The 21,859-nt window shown below is 37.6% G+C and overlaps 1 protein-coding gene across 5 annotated transcripts in view; it reads right to left on the bottom strand.

Moving 5' to 3' along the window:
• Positions 1-21,859, bottom strand: part of SYT14 (synaptotagmin 14) — a 197,704-nt gene that overhangs the window by 64,390 nt on the left and 111,455 nt on the right. For 4 of the 5 annotated variants that reach the window (XM_070473882.1, XM_070473883.1, XM_070473879.1 and 1 more), the window contains 2 exons: positions 9,311-9,582; positions 4,127-4,576 (listed from right to left, as the gene is read on the bottom strand). In XM_070473882.1, coding sequence (XP_070329983.1) covers positions 4,127-4,576; positions 9,311-9,582 — 722 coding nt within the window. Of the gene's footprint in view, positions 1-2,224; positions 4,577-9,310; positions 9,583-21,859 lie in introns of those variants that run through there. The other variant, XM_070473881.1, reaches the window with a different exon arrangement.

Below are 21,859 nucleotides of genomic sequence, written 5' to 3'. Positions count from 1 at the left end.
ACTGTAGCCCACCCGGCTCCTCTGTCTATGGGGATTCTCCAGCAAGAAACTGGAAAGGGTTGCCATGCCCTCCTCCAGGGGGTCTTCCCAATCCAGGGATCGAACCCAGGTCTCCCACTGTACATAGATTATACTAATTAAGTACTGTCTGTATAGGAAGGGTTGCATGTTTATGAAAGAAACAATAAAGTCTAATTATTAATAAATCATAATGAATACATATAATATTATTAAGAAATTTAATAAGTTGAATAAGAAATAAAACTTCAGGGGAGAAAAGGGATGAAGCTATTTCAGACAACTGTAATAGAGAGATTACTATACAGTACCAAAAATGCATGTGAAGAAAGTAACTGGGGTTATATTAATACACAAGGAAAGTGAAAGTCACTCAGGCATGTCTGACTCTTTGTGACCCCACGGACTGGGAATTCTCCAGGCCAGAATTCTGGAGTGGGTAGCCTTTCCCTTCTCCAAGAGATCTTCCCAACCCAGGAACTTAACTCAGTTCTCCTGCATTGAAGGTGGATTCTTTACCAACTGAGCTACAAGGAAAGAATGTCATATAAACAAGTTGAGAGTAAGAGATAAGTACAAATTATGAGAGGGATACACCATGGTGGGCTGCCCTGGCGACTCAAATGGTAAAGACTGCCTGCAATGCAGACCTGCGTTCAATCCCTGGGTCGGGAAGATCCCCTGGAGAAGGGAATGGCTACCCACTCCAGTATCCTTGCCTGGACAATTCCATGGACAGAGGAGCTTGGCAGGCTACAGTCAGAGGGGCTGCAAAGAGTCAGACACGACTGAGCAACTAACACTTCCACTTTCACACCATGGTAGGAAGGGTAACTAGCAACACTAACTACTGAGTATAGCTTAAGAAATGACTGTTGCAAGTAAATACTACACCACGTGGCTATGTCAAAGTTTCCAGTCAGGGTTCTTATTTGAAATCACTGGAAGCTAACTCTAAGTGAAACAGCAATTTATTAAAGGGACTGGGGTGATGAGAGAACCAGGCTTATGGCTAAGCTCCTCAAGAGCAAAATCTAAAACCATACTGCAGACCTGAGCTGGGGAGGAAATCGGCTACTGCTCCTACTGCATACTTATGCCAAGGTCTTTTCTTTTCTGCAATTATTACTTAACATTGTTCAGCACCAATACAATTTCTGCAACACCAGAACTATTTCAGAATTACTACTGACTCGATGTCAGGTTCCTCCACCATCAGCCTCACGAGAACACAAACTGAGTGTAGCATCTGCTTCTCTGTTCAGTCTGTGCCGAGGTTTCCTGGAGGTGAGTGTGAGCGGAGCATCTAGTGAACAGGCCTCCTGCCCCAGCTACCAGTGAGACTGGGAAAGTGAATTACACAGCTTAACTGAGGGACGGGGGAGCAGTAGTTGGGACTTCCTCAGACATAAGAAGGTTGCTGAAAAATCATGAAGAAGTGAGAAAACATAACAAATGTCCACAATCAAACATCACATACTAAGCATACAAAACTCACCTAAAAATCATTAACTCCCCCCCCAAATATATATTAGTAGAATCAGAGAACACAGTGATGGGTAGAACCCTAGAGATCATTTCTTTTAATTCTCTCATTTTACTAACAAGAAACCTGATACCCAATATTATTAGATAACTTATCCAAACACACCCAACTAGTTAGTAGGAAGAACATGTGCTTTTTAACCCTTCGTATATTTTCTACTGTTCACTGATCAAATTATATACTTATCTTAATGTTAAACTTAAATCTTACCCTCAAGGAAACTCAGGGTTTACTTCTCAGAAAGTTAGTTTGGTGATACTGGTCATTTTTCTCTCAATGTATTGTTTGGATCAGTTTCTGAAAAATTAGCTATAAAACTAAATTCTTTATGCAGAATTCTAATTTTGTATTATTACTCATGGACATGAACTGTAATTAAGCTTCAAATATGCTTTAACCAAAGTTTGTAAATTTTTTGACTAGATTAGAACTTTCCCTTGCCAAAAGGCTAATAATATTCTTTCAACAACAAGAAGAAATTATTCAAAAGCTCTAAGAATAAATCTTTAATTATGAAAGTACCTCTCACTCATATACTATTATATCTTACAAAAGTGGAGCTAAAATCACCTAGGTGATCTACAATCACATGATTTCTTTATACAATTAATATCAGAACTTCAGCAAAGAGAACACTAACACTCGAGAACAGCCAGAATGTAGACATTCTTTTAGTCTTTTATTTTTATGACAAGAAAACTGATAGACAGAATTTGGAGTCTTAACTTCGCAATTGTCAAACACTAGCTCTTTTTGGCACAGAAGCCAAAAACAAGCAATGAGATTTCGAGCAGGTGGAGAAAAAAAGAAGACAAGAGAGTAACAATTCAACACAGGCACAGACTTTAAGAAGCAGCAGAGACTTTGAGAAGCATGGCAACGCAGAGAAAAAATTCTCTAAGAGCAGAAGATAAGTTTTCTTCAGATTTAAACGTTATGTCTTAGATGCTATCTACTTAGCACTTTTTTCTTTTTGTGAACACTCCACAGAAATTAATTGTACTGGTTGTCAGACATACAGAAATACAGAATTAAATTTAGGCCAATACATGTAATGGAGGTGTGTACAGAAATCATTTAGTTTGGCCAGAGGAAAAAAAACATATTATTTTGTATGGCTTCATTTTCTTTGTGAAAAGTATATAATTAATACAGAATTGGGAACAGAAAAGTCAAAGCAAATAAAGAAACACAAAATACATACCTCTTGATGGTACAGGCATTCTCTTCTAATATAAATCAGGTATTTCTATATATAAGAATGCATTTTCCACAGATTAACTAGTAACCACTCAGACCAAATAATGAGAAAGTTTAAAAAATCACAGTAAGAATTACAGAATATTTAATTTTATTAAAAAGTTATCTTTTCCCCTCTGAAATAGTGCTTGCATTTTTTCCCCTGCTCCCTTCTGATAAACTGCTGGTATCTACAGTAATTCTAAAATTTAAAGTGAAAACAAGCTATCAATTTACCCAATAAAGGATAAATATTATCTTAAAAACCCATAGAGATATACTGAATTATCACCTTTTGGTTTTTAAAAATGCTGAAATCATCTAGTTGAAAAGGTATGGCTCTACTGGGGATGAAGGTCCTATGAGACCTTCAAATGCTGCCTGGCAGAAGTTCAATTAGACTAATCCTGGACTTAAAGCTTGACATTTAAAAGCTTAGAAACAACTCTAAAATAGTATACTTTCATTTTAATACACAGATTTATTCCAAACCTGTGTATTTATGGGTAAAAATACTTATTCAATTGTAAGAGGACTAAATATAATTCAAAATTTCTATTTATAGCATATCATGGATTTTCACATAATCTAAATAGCTATGTGACATAGTATATCTTCCTGGTTTAAATAAGTTGTGCAGCTCTCCTGTGACCTGCAATGCCTTGTGGCAATTTAGTTTAAAATACGAAGAGAGACAGACAGACAGACAGGGTATGTGATCAGAACCTGGAGGAAAAAAGAGAAAAGGACTAAACACAAATATTCTCCCAGAAACACCGTAAAAATCTTTGTTTAAAAAAAAAGTAGAAAGTAAAACAAGGGCAAGGTTTTTTTGAACCCTTAAAGATAATTTCACAGCCGATCTGGAAAGACAATCAGTTATGACCGAGGCAGCAGCATATATTCTGTAAGAACAAATAATTTCTATAGTATATCAAATAAGATATGGGGCTAGATAGTTGTTAACATATCAACCTAGATTTAACATGGAAAGAAAACCATAAATTCTCTAAAGAGTTCAGATGGTGTCATTATAAGCAATCATCTAATACATGTTTAATGAAGGAATAAATATGTAAGACATCAGGTCAGGCTCTGTGAACATAAAACACATAAAATAAATCATATATAATCTTCAAGGGCAACTTTTATAGATGAGAAAAAGTTATACCTACCTATCTAGGACTTAGAAATTTTGTAGGTATGATTACCATGGGAAAAAGTAGGCTGAGAAAGTTGGTGGGTTGATCATAGATTTTAAAAATTGTATATATTATATACCATGACATAAACTGTATTTGGGCTATTTGAGCAGATACTCACAGAATGATTGTAAGAAGGTTCCAATATCACAGGTAATGACATTTTCCCTTGAAGATTCAATTTTGTTAAATAAAAAATCTTTTCCCCCACAATCTTTTCTTTTTTCATGCGGTGTATACCATACAGTCTAAACCGAACTGCATAATTTCCAATCATCTCAGATTCAACATGATTAAATTTGAATGTTTCTGTGAAGACAGGGCATGGTCCTCTCTGGATGCTGGTTTTTGCTCTCTGTTTCTTTATAGGTAGAAGAACAAGGTGTACTTGCCATGAGTTGCCACCTGTCCTGTTATATGTTGGGATATCTGTGACAGCTGTCACTGTTACCAGAAGCTTCTGTTCTTGTGAGTCATAGTCAAAAGTCACATCCAGGGTGCCATATTTAGCTTCTGGCTCAGGATCAAAAGGTTTAGGAAGCTGTGAAGATGATCCTTGAGCTGACACATCCTAAGAAAAGCAAATTAAATGTTTTCAGTTTTTAACTCCATTATTTAATTCAACATGTAAATAAGTACCTGATATTTCTTTAGAAGGGTGATATGAAAACTATCTTGATTTGCTATCATAAAGAAAGTAATAATAATCAACAGCCAACTACAATCAAAATTTACTCTATGGAGGCAGAATAACGTAAGTTAAATTCAAAAACTTAATAAATACAATAAAGACATGGAATAGTCACCATTACCATTTTGAGAAAGTTGGCTGTATGTTTTTATTGTGAGAAATTGGAAAATATATATTTCAATGCATATCTCTGTTCTTTTTGTGAAAAAAAATAAGCTAAATTTTTAACATTATAAACAATACAACTGACAGCTCAATATCAAGATGGAGAGAAAGAGAACATAAATAAAAGAAAAATGCTATTGAAAAATTTGGTTCCAATTTCAGGTGTGTCCCCAAATGCCCCCACCTGTATTAGAACGTTAACATATTTAGGCTTAAAAGTCAATGGAAAGGTGAAATATGAAAGTACAAACACAAAAGCCCCAAAATATTTAAAGTCAAATATTTATTTTCCATAACACACACGCTATTTCAATTTTTAACTAGAATTTCAAAGTATATATTATTTTTAATACTAATCACTGTTGAAAATGGCAGGATACTTCAAAAGTTAAAAAAGTGTTAAACTGTGTATTTTAATTATAAGAGTAAAAGAAACTGTACCTACTTTAGTTGTCTCAAATTCCTGCTAATCTAACTATCTGGGATGTAACAGTTTCAGCTAGTTATTGAATAGTACCAAATTCAGCTCTCAGGCTTTTCAGCTATACCACTTCACCCCTTCAAGTATTTTAACAAATCAAAGGTCCGTCTAGTCAAGGCTATGGTTTTTCCAGTGGTCATATGTGGATGTGAGAGTTGGACTATAAAGAAAGCTGAGCACCGAAGAATTGATGCTTTTGAACTGGGGTGTTGGAGAAGACTCTTGAGAGTCCCTTGGACTGCAAGGAGATCCAACCAGTCCATCCTAAAGAAAATCAGTCCTGGGTTTTCATTGGAAGGACTGATGCTGAAGCTGAAACTCCAATACTTTGGCCACCTGATATGAAGAGCTGACTCATTTGAAAAGACCCTGATGCTGGGAAAGGCTGAGGGCAGCAGGAGAAGGGGACAACAAAGGATGAGATGGCTGGATGGCATCACTGACTTGATGGACATGGGTTTGGGTGGACTCTCGGAGTTGGTGATGGACAGGGAGGCCTGGTGTGCTGCGGTTCATGGGGTCGCAAAGGGTCGGACACGACTGAGCGACTGAACTGACTGATAGCTGATATGGCTATGTAACTCTGCTCCAACCAATGGGAAAGAGACAGAGCTCTGTATAAACCAGATCAGGTCTGCAGAACAAACGACCCGCTCTGCACTCTCTTTCTCTGTCACTCTTCCCACAAGCAGATACACACAGAGGATGTGTGTATTAGGTCAACACCCTAGGGAATGACAGTGACTAAAAAGCATGAACTGGGCTGATGGATAATGTTGTCGAACGGTCAAATGAAAGGCAATCTTCCATGGCTTTGTATTTGACGTTGTATTTGTCTCCTTGTTTTAGGACCTTTGTTGTTTAGTCACTCGGTCGAGTCTGATGTTTTGCAACTCCCTGGACTGTAGCCTGCCAGGTTCCTCTGTCCATGGGATTTCCCAGGGAAGAATACTGGAGTGGGTTGCCATTTCCTTCTCCAGGGGATCTTCCTGACCCAGGGATGGAACCCGCACCTCCTGCATTGGCAGGTGGATTCTTTTCTACTGATCCACCTGGGAAGCCCAATAGGACCTTAACATGTGCCTAACTATTGCACCTACTATGTGCCTGGCTGTATTTTAAGTGGCAGGACGCAGCAGAGAATCAAAAGGACACAAGCCTTCGACCTTATAAACCTCTGTGTCTACCTATGATGATCCAACTGCCATCACGTATGGAAGAAAAGATGGCAAGTGAAGGAGAATTCTTTAGGAACAGGAACAAACTCTCACAGGGGAACTCAGTGTTTTATGCAATATGATTAGATCGGTACAAAAACATTCTTACTCTCTTACACTTACAGTTTAGAGTAAGACGTTTTAATGCATGCCACTTCATAATTACAGATGATTAATTACATTATTTATTCAATTAAGTATTTTCTAAACTAGTGTCATGACAGCTAAGATTGTCAAGGCAATGAAAATGTTTATAAAGTCCCAGAAAGCTATTTCTGGATTTTGTTTCTCTTGGTGAATAATTCTTTTGGTGAGAAGTTGTGAATAATCTTTAGCTAGCAACAGTTAATGAACTCCTTGCCTGGGAAGCCTTGTGATTCCTCCTTGGTCCTCTCCCAGTTCAACTGTGTACAGAGATAGAAAGGCTCTAAGAGAGCTGGATCCTGGACTAAACCAACAGGAAGGTAAGAATTTTCTAATTGATAAGTAATATTTATTAAAGGAATGGTGGTAAGCAAAATAAACTGGAAAAGACACAAGGATCAGTTTCATACTAACACAGGCTATCAGCACTGACGTATTCGGGTAACATGCATTTGCTGTAGTTTGAATATATTCAGTTTTGCTGCAGAAGACATAAATACAAGCAGGATAGGGGAGACTCCTTATAAGTATTAACACAGAGAGCAAGCTCCTGAAATACGGGCAAAACTCATAGGCTCTGTTAACTACAGATAACAGGTAAGGAAGTAACTTGAGAGACACAAGCAGAATTCAGATGTGGTAAATATAGATAATAACTAAGTTAATCACTTGCAAGATATGCTCAAGACAGAATAAACAGAAAATAGGATAGAACAAACGACTATTAGCTATGGAAAGGGACAGAAAGCCTAAGCTATGATGAAGTCACCATGTGTTCCATTTAAGAAATGCAGGTAAAATCTGTGTCTAGTAGAGTAACTGCGAGTTTCTACGGTGGCCAGGAGGATCCTCCCCTGCATGTCTCCCGTAAAACCAGTATGGCCCTGGGAACCCTGGTGCAAATCTCAACTTCCGTCCCTGTTAACATGCCATAATTAGGGAATGCTAATCGATCAGAAACAGTAAGGCTGGACAGAAGGACATCATGTAGAACGGGACTCACACGGTATGGTCCTGCCGCCTGTACTTACTGGTATCCTATCCTGACTGTGTTCTCCTACCTTCTCTTGCTCCTCTTACTTCTTGCTTTATATCTGAAATAGCTTCACACACACACACACACACACACACAAGCACCAGGGTAATCTGAGCATCTTAATTCGGTCTGTGAGTCCTCTGGGATTGCTTGCCTGGAGGTGTACTTGGAGGGTACCAATGCTTCAGAGTAACTTCCCACACTAAGATTCAGGTGAAGGGGAGCAACGCAGCAAAGCTTTTTAGAGTGCTGTTTTTACAGTCAGGCACACCTGGGTTTGAATTACAGTTCTATCATTTAAGATCTCCTTATACTGGGCAAACTGCTTAATTCTCTGAGTTTTAATGCTTTCTTTTCTAAAATGGAAATAACAACTTCCTGAAGGTGATGTTGTTAGAATTAAATGAGCTGACTGTGTAAAAATTACAGCAAAATTCCTAGGACGATTGGTGATTGCTATTACTGTTGTTAGTTAGTTCCACAATCCAGGCTTCACTGTTAACTTCTTGGCTAGATATTTGGTTTCCAAGTCTATAAAACAGTTATCACAAATTTGCTCAGGTATAGAACATGGAGAAATATTCTTTGTGGAAAATCATGAACTACTGCTATATTAAACTAATAATACCAATGTAGAATTTTAGATACTATATAATAATAATATTAGAAATAGTAGAAAAGTAGTAACAGATAAAAAGTGTCCTTAGAAATTTTTATGTAAGAAAAAATTTAAGGAAATTGTATTCAGAGCTCTACTTTCATTATCTCATTTTGGCAACAGATAAAAATTCAACTAGTAAGAACACTGACACCCTGCAGTATAATGAAATGTTGTATGGGATAAAACTTGTAAAAACTTGCAATCTAGAAGAAAGTAAATACTGCCTTATGAAAACCTCTAGATTAACTTTACAGTTTCCATCATCATAGGAAGATCAAAACAAATGCTTTTTAGAACATGGAAAGACTTCGAAAGTATAACACACCTATTTTTATTGCCGTTTTCACATTTTCTGCTCCACAAAAAGGAAATCTTAAAGCACAACCAACCAATCACTCTGAATGCATGATGCCATGAGTTCAAACTTCATAGTAAAGCTGAGCATCACTTATCCCTCCCATATTCCAGAGAGTGAAAATGCAAACAATATTCTGTAAGGTTTGTAAAACATTAAAGGGTATCCTCCCAATAGTAAAAGTATCTAAATTCAGTAAGTTAAAAAATAAACACAAACACAAATAGGAACCTTAACATAAAAGAAATGGGCAATTCCAGAGTATTTTATGTAAAATGTGAACAAAAATTATTTTAAACCCCAACAGAAGTTGAAATGTCGGGGAAGATACTTTTCAGTATCTGGCATATTGCTCTCAGTTTTATCAACCCATTCGTTTTTTTTGAGGGGGAGTTGCAGCATGGTTGGGACAGTCCTGAAAGGTCTGCTGGATAAAAACAGAAACCATAAGCCACAAAGGACACGACAGCGATAAAACCTTCCGACCAGGAGGAGAAGCACAGGGTTATTACCTTCCAAACATTCATTTTGAATATTCTACGTGCTTTTACTTACTTCAGGGCTCAGGACTGCAGTGCTGTCACTCGGAACATCTTCTTCATATCCTTTGTTATGAAAGCTTTCTATTTCGTGACCTGCGCTTCCTTCACTCGGACACTTGTTATATGAGCATCTTGGACTGTTGCTGCAGCGGGAAAATTCACATTTACTGTCCCCAATTTCTGAGGGCGTACATGAGAGGTGGGGAGAACCACTGTCATCCTGATATGGTGGTGGCTGCAATTCATCCAGTGGGGGTGTTCTTCTCATTCTCTGAATGCAGTTTCCTGATAATGATTAAGAATCTGGTCACTGTTTCCAATTAGCCTCAACATGCAGTACAGTCCACAATAATTGTAAATAACAAAAAAAAAAAAACTGGATTAAAATTTTGTGGCAAGGTAGTTATTAGATTTACTAGTGGGTTTTCTTCTTCCCTGGTTCAGATGCAGAAATCAAATAATCTGGTTTCCCAATCCTCTCCTGCATAATAAGATCACGAAAAATAAAAGTTATGTACCGAGACACCCTGTTTCATATTATAAAAATGGGACAGTGATAAATACTAGTGAAATCAATGATTTATATAGTTCTGTCTTTCAAAACAATACTAAAGCATACAAACTTCAACTACTCCCTTGTGATCCGTGACATCTCCAGTCACAGTAGGTAAAAATACGGTAGGTAAAACAAATATAAACCTCATTTATTTTCTTCAATTACTGAGATGAACTTAAGCTAGCATTCACCTCAGCAGCATTGGAAACTATTTTTTCCTGTCTATCCCAAATCCAGAATCCTGAAATGAAGAGCATTGTGAGTCGAGGCCTAACTCCTCCTGTGCTGTGCTTAGGCACCTAGCCGTGTCCGACTCTTCGAAACCCCATGGACTGTAGCCCACCAGCAAAGTCTGAAGTCTGCATTCCAGCCTGTCTCCTTTATAAAGAGGTCACTCCCTGCTCCACCACATCCTAAAGTCCATCCTAAAGTGCATCAGGACTCCTAAAGTCCATTCTACCTTGTCTGTAGTAGGCGTCTTCAACCCCACATTTTTTTTCTCTCTTAAATTTTTAACTTTTACTTTAATGATTTACCTAAATAACAGAATAAGCATGTCTGTGAATAGGACAGAGGTGGGGACAGTAGGATATGTTACGAAACAGAATTCACCATACAACTCAGGGATAGCTAAATCTGTGCAAATAATTCCTGGACATAATATCAGATATAAAACTTAAACATGGCTCAGTTTTTCCTTTGATGGACTGTCTCCTTTCTTGAAAGGAACTCTGGAAAAAAGGTCGTTTGTAATTCTTATAATTGAGAAATGTTCAACAGGTCTTCTATTCTTGCTAAGAGAGAAAAGCTTCTTGCTAAGATAGAAACTTCACATAAGAACTAGAAAACTCATTTAAAAATTACCATGATGTCTGGTTCAAATAAAAATACTGATCTGCATGAACTTAGCACAGATTTACATATTTGACCAGAAGTCCTAATTTTGGAAAAAGAAATTAAATGTCTCACCTAGTGGGTCTAACATTCCAGTGTTAGGAAATAAACACAACATAGAAAAATTAATGACTTAAGTTGAAACTAAATTTGAGGAGACAGATTGGAAGTAGTAGCCAATAAAACACAATAAACCAGATTTCAGCATGGGGCTTCCAGGAAAGCTACTGTTTTCCTGAGAAAGCAGCAGACTTAACGTGCATGTCCCTTTTGCCCACTGGCCTTTCCCCTTTCTCCTGCTCTAGAGGTGCAGCGCTCCTGACCATGAAGTAACAAGCATGAGAATGAACACTAAGGATGGCGAAGGAGCCTCTGAAGAATCACTAAGTAGCTACCTCCAAAACTTCTTGACGTCTGAGACAAATATATCCCTATTTGTTTAAAAAAAAAAACAACACCCCACAAAAACAAGGACTTCCTTGGTGGTCCAGTGGCTGAGACTCCAAGCTTCCACTGCAGGGGGCATGGGATCAATCCCTGGTCAAGGAACTAAGATACCACATGCTGCATGGCACAGTCAACCCCCACCCACCCACCGTCTCCAAAACAAAAACCCCCAAACTTGATATCTGAATTTTCTTTTGTTTCTAAATATATTTTCTACTGATTGTTTTTAAACTGACATCTTCTCTCCCTTTAAAAATGTCTGTTTAACCAGTCACTGAATTATAAATTAAATTGTAATACCTAAATATTTACTATAACATGAAGTCAATTAAAAAATTCCCAACACAGTAGTTCTAAGAATCAGCATACCCTCTTTTCCTTTATCTTAATTTTTAAAACAAGAGATATGATCTTTTCCAGAAGTCTCTTACTAATAGCATATTATCCCATATTACCCCAAGTTTCACTGGATAGAACTGGGTCACATGTCTATTTCTAAACCCATCTGTGGTAGGGGAGATGTGATTACCATAACTGGCTTAACCAGAAGCCATCAAATTGGAAATTCCAACTATATGGAAAAGAGTAGATGCCACTCAACAAATTAAAAAAAAAAAAAAAAAAGGACTGGGAACAAGACAAGGATTCTGACTCTCGTTACTTTTATTCAGCGTGGTACTTGAAGTCCTAGCCATAGAAATTAGGCAAGAGAAAAAAGACATCCAAATTGGAAAAGAAGCAGTACAACTATCTCTATCGGCAGTGACATATTATATATAGAAAACCATAAAGAGTCCACAAAAAAAAAACACCTTTTAGAACTAATAAACATAATCAGTAAAGCTGCTGGATACAAAATCGATGTAAAAAATCAGTTGTATTTTTATCAGCTCACATGAATTATCATAAAAATAAGTTAAGGGAAGAATCCCAATTACAACTGCATGTAAAGGATCCACCTGCTAATGCAGGAGACACATGAGACATACATTTGACCCCTGGGCTGGGAAGATCCCCTGGAGAAGGAAATGGCAACCCACTCCAGTATTCTTGCCTAGAAATTCCCATGGACAGAGGAGCCTAGTGGGCTACAGTCCATGAAGTCACAAAGAGTCAGACACAACTGAGCAACTGAGCATGTGTGAGCATGCACCAAGGAATAAACTAAACCAAAGAGGTGAAATACCCGTACACTAAAAACTGTAAGACACAGGTGAAAGGAACTGAAAAACACACACATAAGTGGAAAGATATTCTGTGTTTATGGATTGGAAGAATATTGTGAAAATGTTCATATTATTCAAAGCAATCTATAGATTCAATGCAATAGCTATCAATATTCCAATGGCATTTTTTTCCACAGAAATAGAAAAAACAATCCTAAAATTTGTATGGAAATACAGAGATTCCAAATAGCCAAAGAGATCTTGAAAAAGAAGGAGAAAGTGGGAAGTATCATACTTCCTGATTTGAAAGTATATTACGAATCTACATTAATCAAAACAGTATGTTACTGGCACAAAAGTAGACACATAATCCAACAGAACTTAGAGCCCAGAAGTAAACCTACATATGTATGGTCAACTAATTTATGACAAAGGAGTCAAGAAAATACAATGAGGGGAGGATAGTCTCTTTAATAAATGGTGATGGGATAACTGGACGGCCATATGCAAAAAGAATGATACTGAACATCATATACATAAATCCTATACATAAGTCTTACATCATATACATAAATCAACTTGGAATGGATGAAATACTTGAATATAAGAAATGAAACCATGAAACTCCTAGAAGAAAACATAGTGTGTAAGCTCCCTGACATTGGTCTTAATAATGTTTTAGATCTGACACTAAAAGTAAAGGCAATAAAAGCAAAAATAAACAAGCAGAATTACATAAAACTGAATAGCTTCTTCACTGCAAACAATCAACAAAATTAAAAGTCACCCTACAGAACGGTGGAAAATATTTACAAATAATGTATCTGGTGAGGTGTTAATATCCAAAATACATGCAGAACTCACAAAACTCAGTGAAAAAACTAACAATCTGACTGAAAAATGGATTGAGAAACTAAAAAATACCTTTGGAAAAAATTGTTTTCCAAAGAAGATATGCAAATGACCAACAGAAACATAAAAAAGTTTTCAAATCACTAATCATCAGAGAGATGCTAGTTATCCACCATGAAATATGAACTCATATTTGTTAGAATGGTGATTATCAAAAAGACAAGAAATAACTAGTGCTGGGTAGGATGTGGAGCTCCCATTGATGGGAGTGTGAACTGTTGAAACCACTGTGGAAAACAATATGGAGATTCTTCAAAAAATTAAAAATTGAACTACTATATGATCCAGCAATTCTACTTCTCTGTACTTCTCTGATGGACATGAAATCACTATATTGAAAATATATCTGCATTCCCATATTCACTAAAGAATTATTTGTAATAGCCAAGACATGGAAACAACTGAAGTGTCCATCAATGAATGAATGGATAAAGATAATGTGGTTTATACAGACAATGGACTGTATTCAGCCATAAAGGAAAAGTTGCCATTTGTGACAACAGGGATAGACCTTGAGGACAATAATTTTAAGTGAAGTAAGTTAAAAAAAGAGAAAGATAATACTGTATGATGTCACTTATACATGGACTCTAAAAAAAAATGAATTCATGGATATGGAGAACAGATTGGTGGTAGGCAAAAAAAGGTAGGGTTGTGGGTGGGGGAAAGGGATGAAGGTGGTAAAAGGTACAGACTTCCAGTTACAAGATAAATAAGTCCTGGGATGTTATGCACAGTGTTGACTATACTTAACAATACTGCATTGTATATTTAAAATTTGCTGAGAGTAGAATAAAAATAGATAAAAATTCTTATCAGAGAATAAATTTACAACTATGTAAAATGACTGATGTTAACTAAGCCTATTGTGGTAATCATTTTGCAATATTTACATATTATCAAACCATTATGTTGTACATCTTGGAATAACACAAAGTTATATGTTAACTGGAGAAGGCAATGGCAACCCACTCCAGTACTCTTGCCTGGAAAATCCCATGGATGGAGGAGCCTGGTGGGCTGCTGTCTATGGGGTCGCTAACAGTCGGACACGACTGAGAGACTTCACTTTCATGCATTGGAGAAGGAAATGGCAACCCACTCCAGTATTCTTGCCTGGAGAATCCCAGGGACGGGGGAGCCTGGTGGGCTGCCGTCTATGGGGTCGCACAGAGTCGGACATGACTGAAGTGAGTTAGCAGCAGCATATGTTAATTAAAACTCAATAAAACTGGGAAAAGTAAAAAATGACTCAATATTTTCCTTTCAAAAACTTATGCACTTTGGGAGTATAAAAACATGCACACATTAAACAAAACAAAAAAGAGCATGCCTAAAGATGCCAGGAAGGAGGAAGATAAAGGATCCTTGCTTTTCTTATCCATCTGTCTAGCAATTGATTTCAGTCTTCATTTTTACTAAAAAAAAATCTCCTTCTGTGGCTCCATTTCCACTTTTCAATATCCTTTTCTGCACTTCCTTTTGATGTGACCAGCACATATAGTTTCTGTCTGGTAATTACGTTATACCTTACTTCCTTTGGCTTACTCATATCAGGTCCCTGTCTAGCTGCCACCAGCTGTGGTACTCACATAGCTGACCTCCAGTCATCCGGATCTTATTTAGAATTGGTGTCACTGTGCTCCAAAGACTAAAGCATAAGTTATCCCAAAGAAGGTTTACTGATATTTAAAGATGCTAAGCAGGCCCCATGGGTTGATTTCAATATTGTTTCTGGATTTAAGAGAAACAATTTTTTTTTTAAATTTTTTATTTTTTCCATTTATTTTTATTAGTTGGAGGCTAATTACTTTACATCATTACAGTAGTTTTTGTCATACATTGAAATGAATTAGCCATGGATTTACATGTATTCCCCATCCCGGTCCCCCCTCCCACCTCCCTCTCCACCCGATCCCTCTGGGTCTTCCCAGTGCACCAGGCCTTGTCTCATGCACTCAACCTGGGCTGGTGATCTGTTTCACCCTAGATAATATACATGTAAGAGAAACAATTTTAAAGCTGTGAAGTGGAATATATAAAATATTTTGGAATTACATATATATATATATATAAACATTGGGATTTATAAATTATGTAAGTTTATATAATTATATATTATTGTATAAATCCTCAAAGTTTTGAATATAATTACAACACTTTTTTCTTTAATTTTCATTTTACTCTTGCATTTTACTTTTCAAAGTGAAGAAGGCCAAATGTATCTGGAATCTAAATTTCATTGAAAAGATACAATTATGAGGATTTCTTCTTTGTTTTAACTTTCTGCAATAATATCTTTTTTTCTCTAGCTGTTAACTGCTTTACATTGTCTACACAGTGTAGGAACTTGGCTTAAATTGAATTGATGTTGGAAAAATTTTAAGACAATTGTTTTATAAGATAGCACACTTTATGTCAGAGTTGTTAGATTACACTATAAACATCCAACCTTAGAAAGAAATTTTTTGTGGGACTATCAAACACCAAAATGATAATGCCATACTCTTACTTTACCCCTTGTTTTACAACCCAATTTCATACTCTATTTTATGGAAATGATATAAAAGTGTTCATGCATGAATATATTTTAAGCATTTTAATTTTCCATTTGCATATTGCACAGCACCTAGAAAACAAGACAGAGTATCTTCCTACTTTAGGAAAAAATAGGATGCATGAATATCTGGAGTATGACCTGTAGATCTTAACACTGTGTTTTAAGATACTGGTTTTCAAAGTTTGGCAACTGCAGCTCTAAACAGAGGTGAATATTCAACATCTGTAGAATTCACATCTCTTTTCAAATACCTGTGGAAATCTACTAAAATTTATCATATACTGGCTAATAACTTAAGGCTCAACACATTTCACAAAACTGGGAGTGTAAAAGGGATATTTTCAAACCACAGTGGAATTAAGTTAAAAATCAGAAACAAAAATATAATAAAATTTATAGAAATCTAGATAAAATAACCAGAAATTAAGATAAACTTCTAAACAGACCATGGATTAAAGGAGAAATCACAACAGAAATTAGAAAATACATTGAAAATAATGATAATAAAAATAATTCATATAAATACTTGTGGAATGTGGCTAAGAAGGACATTTACAGGCCTAAGTGCATATACTGGGGAGGGCAGGGGAGAGAGGAAGGTTGAAAACCATAATCTGAGTACCCATTTCTGGAAGTTTTAAAAAACAAACAAGTGAAATTCAAAGGAAGTAGGAAGAATGAAAGAAGGAGCAGAAATCAAAAATAGAAAACATGCATACAAAAAATGAAAGCATTAGCAAATCTAAAGAGAAGGAAATGGCAACCCACTCCAGTATTCTTGCCTAGAGACTCCCGTGGACAGAGGAGCCTGGTGGGCTGCTGTCCATAGGGTTGCATAGAGTCGGACACGACTGAAGTGACTTAGCATGCATGCATGCATGCATGCATTGGAGAAGGAAATGGCAACCCACTCCAGTGTTCTTGCCTGGAGAATCCCAGGGACAGTGTGGGGTCCCTGATGGGCTGCCGTCTACGGGGTCGCACAGAGTTGGACATGACTGAAGCGACTTAGCAGCAGCAGCACCAAATCAAAATAAAATCCATTGAGAACATTAATAAAACTGATAAGCTGCTAGAAGAGACTAGTCAAGAAGAAAAAGATGGCATAAATTATTAATATCAAGAATAAAAAAGAGGACATCATTTCAGCTCCTTGACACATTAAAAAGCCAGCGAGCTTTCCCTTTGTTCTCCCCTTTCTGGAAATCCTGAAGTCCTGAAGCTATCCAGTGGGCCGAGGGAGGCAGTGGTCTGCACTGGTGGTGGCACCAGAAGCCGTGTGGGCCAGAGCCGTGTCAGAGCTCAAGGAGGGCAGAGAGGGCATCCACATGTGGGGCAGTGCCAGGCAGCATGACGGAGTCCAGTCTGGGTGAGAAAGACCCAGCTCAGGGAGCCGGAGCCTCAACAGGTAAGAAGGTTCCCCATGGAAAGGAAGCCGAGCCCGGGGCAACAGAGCCCAGACTGAGAAATGTGTCTGCACTGAGGCAAGGGGCCAGAGCTGGAGAACCAGGGAGAAAACTAGAACAAACGCTGTGATGCTGGATTAACATGAAAAGATATCAGTGTCAGCTCAGGTGTTTAGTAGTAGGCAGAAATACAGTGTAAATATGCATATAACGTGTACACACACACACACACACACACTTCTGTGTATCCTGGCTCTATCCACAGCTTAAGGAAAACCCTCTGACAGCAACAAGCATACCTAAGTGCTCCAATCCTGGCTTCTCAATCAGGTCTTCACTAAAAGGAACCAGGACTCCATGAAGAGGTGGCTAATTGCAGGGCTGAGGAAAGGAAAATACAAGAGAAGCTTACACAAGCTTCTTGTGTTGGGAGTAAGGACGCACTCAAAGAATGATGGGGTCATGTCAAAAGGACAAAGAAGCCAGCTTGAAGGGGGTCACACTGACCAAATCTCACTAACAATTTGAGCTTCAAAATAAATAAATAGTCACAATAATGGATCATAAGACACAGAGGAAAAGACGAAATCATGAGTCCATCTAGATATAAATAAACACAAAAATAAACTGAAAGAATTTTGAGAAAATAGGTCATTTTTGTAGTTAGAGATACATTCTGATAAAGGACTTCATTATCAAGAGCAATTCAGTGAAGAAGCCTAGAAGACACCTCCCTAATGATGAGACCAAAGTGAACATTCTGAGTAGTGGAATAAATCAAAATTGTGCATCATCCGCTAAGATGCAATGAGAGGAATAAGGCACCACTTCCAGCTAGAGGTGCAGAACCTGAATCTAATCATAAGGAATATCAGACAAACTCAGATATAAAAAAAAAAGTGTAATAGTCACAAGGGGAATGACTGAAGAGCTGTTCTAGACTAAAGGAGACTAGCAAGAAAAGGTAACTAAATGCAAGACAATATTTTGAATTTGATCCTCTTGCTATAATAACATTATTTGGACAACTGTTGATCTTGAGTAGGTTTTGAGAATTAAATGGTAATAATATGTCAAAATATCAATATAAGTGTCTTAATTTTGATGGTTACATTAAGGCTACGCAAGAGAATATTCTTGCTTATAAAAAATATACACTAACGTATTTGAGGGTGAAGAAACAACCCGTTTACCCTCAAATGGTTTAAGGTGGAAAAAAGGACTGTAAAGTTTTGCTACAAGTACAGGAAGGATTTAACATTAGAAAATGAATCTATCAAAGTCAATTCATTTAAAGAATAAAGGTTAGAAGTAATGTGATAATTATAATAGATTTTAAAAATCATCATTTGATATAATTAATTATCCAATTATGATAAAAGATTTCTGTGCAAATGAGGAATAGAAAGCAATTTCCTTTAACTCATAAAGGGTATCTTTGAAAGTCTTCTGTGCGTGCATGCGTGCGAAGTAACTTCAGTTGTGTCCGACTCTTTGTGACCCTGTGGATTGTAGCCTGCCAGGCTCCTCTGTCCATGGGGTTCTCCAGGCAAGAACACTGGAGTGGGTTGCCATGCCCTCCTCCAGGGGGTCTTCCCAACCCAGGGAGTGAGCCCATGGCTTCTGCATTGCAGGCGGATTGTTTATGTCTGAGTCACCAGGGAAACCCCAAACTCCTACAGTAAACATCAAATTTACGGGTAAAATGTTGAAAATTTTACCTCTGAGATAACGAATGAGACAAAGATGCCTATTATCATCAATTCTATTCAACAATGTACCAGAAAGGTGAAAAGACAACTCTCAGAATGGGAGAAAACAACAGCGAATGAAACAAGTGACCGAGGGTTAACCTCCAAAATATGCAAGCAGCTCATGTAGCTCAATACCAGAAAAACAACCAATCCAATCAAAAAGCAGGCAGGCCAATGCAGGATAACGCATATTAAAAACCATCACAATATTGTAATTATCCTCCAACTGAAATAAATAATTTTTAAAAAAGTAGGCAGAAGATCAAATAGACAGTTGACCAAAGAAGGCATACAGATGGCTAACAAACACATGAAGAGATGCTCAATATTGCTCATTATCAGAGAAATGCGAATCAAAACTTCAATGAAATAATCACTGCACATCGGTCAGAATGGCCATCATCTTGTTGATGTTTGACAAAAAACAAAAAATTCTGTAAAGCAATTATCCTCCAATTAAAAAATAAATAAAGTGGCAAAAAAAAAAAAATCTACAAATAATAAATGCCTGAGAGGGTGTGGAAAAAAGGGAACCATCTTGCACTGTTGGTGGGAATGTAAACTGATGCAGCACTATGGAGGAGAGAATGGAGGCTCCTTAAAAAGCCAGGAATAAAACCCAACAATCCCACTACTGGGCATAAACCCTGAGAAAAATCATAATTGAAAAAGACAAGTATACCCCAGTGTTCACTGCAGTACTATTTACAATAGAAACAGAAATGCAACGGAAGCAACCTAGATGTCTATCAACAGATGGATGGATAAAGAAGCTGTAGTACAGATATAATGGAATATTACTCAGCCATAGAAAGGAAGGCATCTGAGTCAGGTCTAATGAGGTAGGTGAACTGAGAGCCTATTACACAGGATGAAGTAAGTCAGAAGGAGAAAAGCAAATATTGTTTATTAACACATATATATGAGTCTAAAACAATGGTACCGATGAACCTATTTGCAGGGCAACAATGGAGACAGAGATATAGAGAACAGACCTATGGACATAGTGGGGAAGGAGGGGTTGGGACGCATGCAGAGAGGAGCCGGGAAACACATACACTACATATGTAAAGTGGATGGCCAGTGGGAATTCGCTATATGACTCTGGGAGCTCAAACTGGTGCTCTGTGACAGCCTAGAAGGGTGGGGTGGGATGGGGGGGGGAGGGAGGTTCAAGACGGAGGGGACGTATGAATACCCGTGGCTGATTCATGTGGATATATGGCAGAAACCAACATAATACTATAAAGCAATTATCATTCAATCAAAAATAAATTTTTTAAAAAAGGAAAGACAACAATGTGCCAGAGGTCCTAGCCAATGGAATAAGCTGAGAAAAAGAAAGGGATTGGAAAGAAAGAAATAAAACTGCCATTATGCTTAAATGATGACTGTGATATAGAAGTCTCAAAATAATTTAGAGATAATCTATTAGACTTACATATTTAGAAAGAATACTGACTATGAGAGAACTATTTAAAAAATCAACTGAATCTCCAAACACAAGCAATGAACAATTAGGAAGTGAAACTGAAAAACAATCCTACATACAATAGCAATAGATAAAATCAAATGTTCAAGCTGGATTTAGAAAAGGCAGAGGAACCAGAGATCAAATTGCCATCATCCACTGGATCACTGAAAAAGTGAGTTTCAGGAAAACATCTACTTCTGCTTTACTGACTATTCAGAAGCCTCTGACTGTGTGGATCACAACAAACTTGTGGAAAATTCTTAGAGATGGGAATACCAGACCACCTAACCTGCCTCCTGAGAAATCTGTATGCAGGTCAAGAAACAATAGTTAGAACTGGACATGGAACAACACACTGGTTTCATATAGGGAAAGGAGTACATCAAGGCTGTATACTGTCACCCTGCTTATTTAACTTATATGCAGAGTACATCATGTGAAATGCTGGACTAGATGAAGCCTAAGCTGGAATCAAGATTTCTGGGAGAAATATCAATAACCTCAGATATGCAGATGAAACCACCCTTATGGCAGAAAGTGAAGAAGAACTAAAGAGCTTCTTGATGAAAGTGAAAGAGCAGAGTGAAAAAGTTGGCTGAAAGCTCAACATTCACAAAACTAACATCATGGCATCTGGTCCCATCACTTCATGGCAAATAGATGGAGACAATGGAAACAGTGAGAGACTCTTCTTTTTGGGGGCTCCAAAATCACTGCAGATGGTGACTGCAGCCATGAAATTAAAAGACGCTTACTCCTGGGAAGAAAAGCTGTGACCAACCTAGACAGCATATTAAAAAGCAGGGACATTACTTTGACAACAAAGGTATGTCTAGTCAAAGCTATAGTTTTTCCAGTAGTCATGTATGGATAGGAGAGTTAAGACTACAAAGAAAGCTGAGCACTGAAGAATTGATGCTTTTGAACTGTGGTGTTGGAGAAGACTCTTGAGAGTCTCTTGGACTGCAAGGAGATCAACCAGTCCATCCTAAAGGAAATCAGTCTTGAATATTCACTGGAAGGACTGATGCTGAAGCTGAAACGCCAATACACTGCCCACCTGATGCGAAGAACTGACTCATTGGAAAAGACCCTGATGTTGGGAAAGACTGAAGGCGGGAGGAGAAGCGGATGACAGAGGATGAGATGGTTGAATGGCATCACCGACTTGACGGACATGAGTTTGAGTAAGCTCTGGGAGTTGGTGATGGACAGGGAGGCCTTGTGTGCTGCAGTCCATGGGGTCTCAAAAAGTCAGACACGACTGAGTGACTGAACTGAACTGAACACCAAATATCTAAAAATAAACTTCAGAAAACACCTTGCTGCTATTGTGGGGGTTTAGTGTCAGAACGCACACTCTGAAAGCCACTGGCAGAATCTACACTTTGCC

The sequence above is a fragment of the Odocoileus virginianus genome, chromosome 11 (genome assembly GCF_023699985.2).
Source record: "Odocoileus virginianus isolate 20LAN1187 ecotype Illinois chromosome 11, Ovbor_1.2, whole genome shotgun sequence".
Taxonomy (NCBI): domain Eukaryota; kingdom Metazoa; phylum Chordata; class Mammalia; order Artiodactyla; family Cervidae; genus Odocoileus; species Odocoileus virginianus.
Note: the sequence above shows the minus strand (reverse complement) of the source record. Positions and strands in the feature narration are given on the sequence as shown.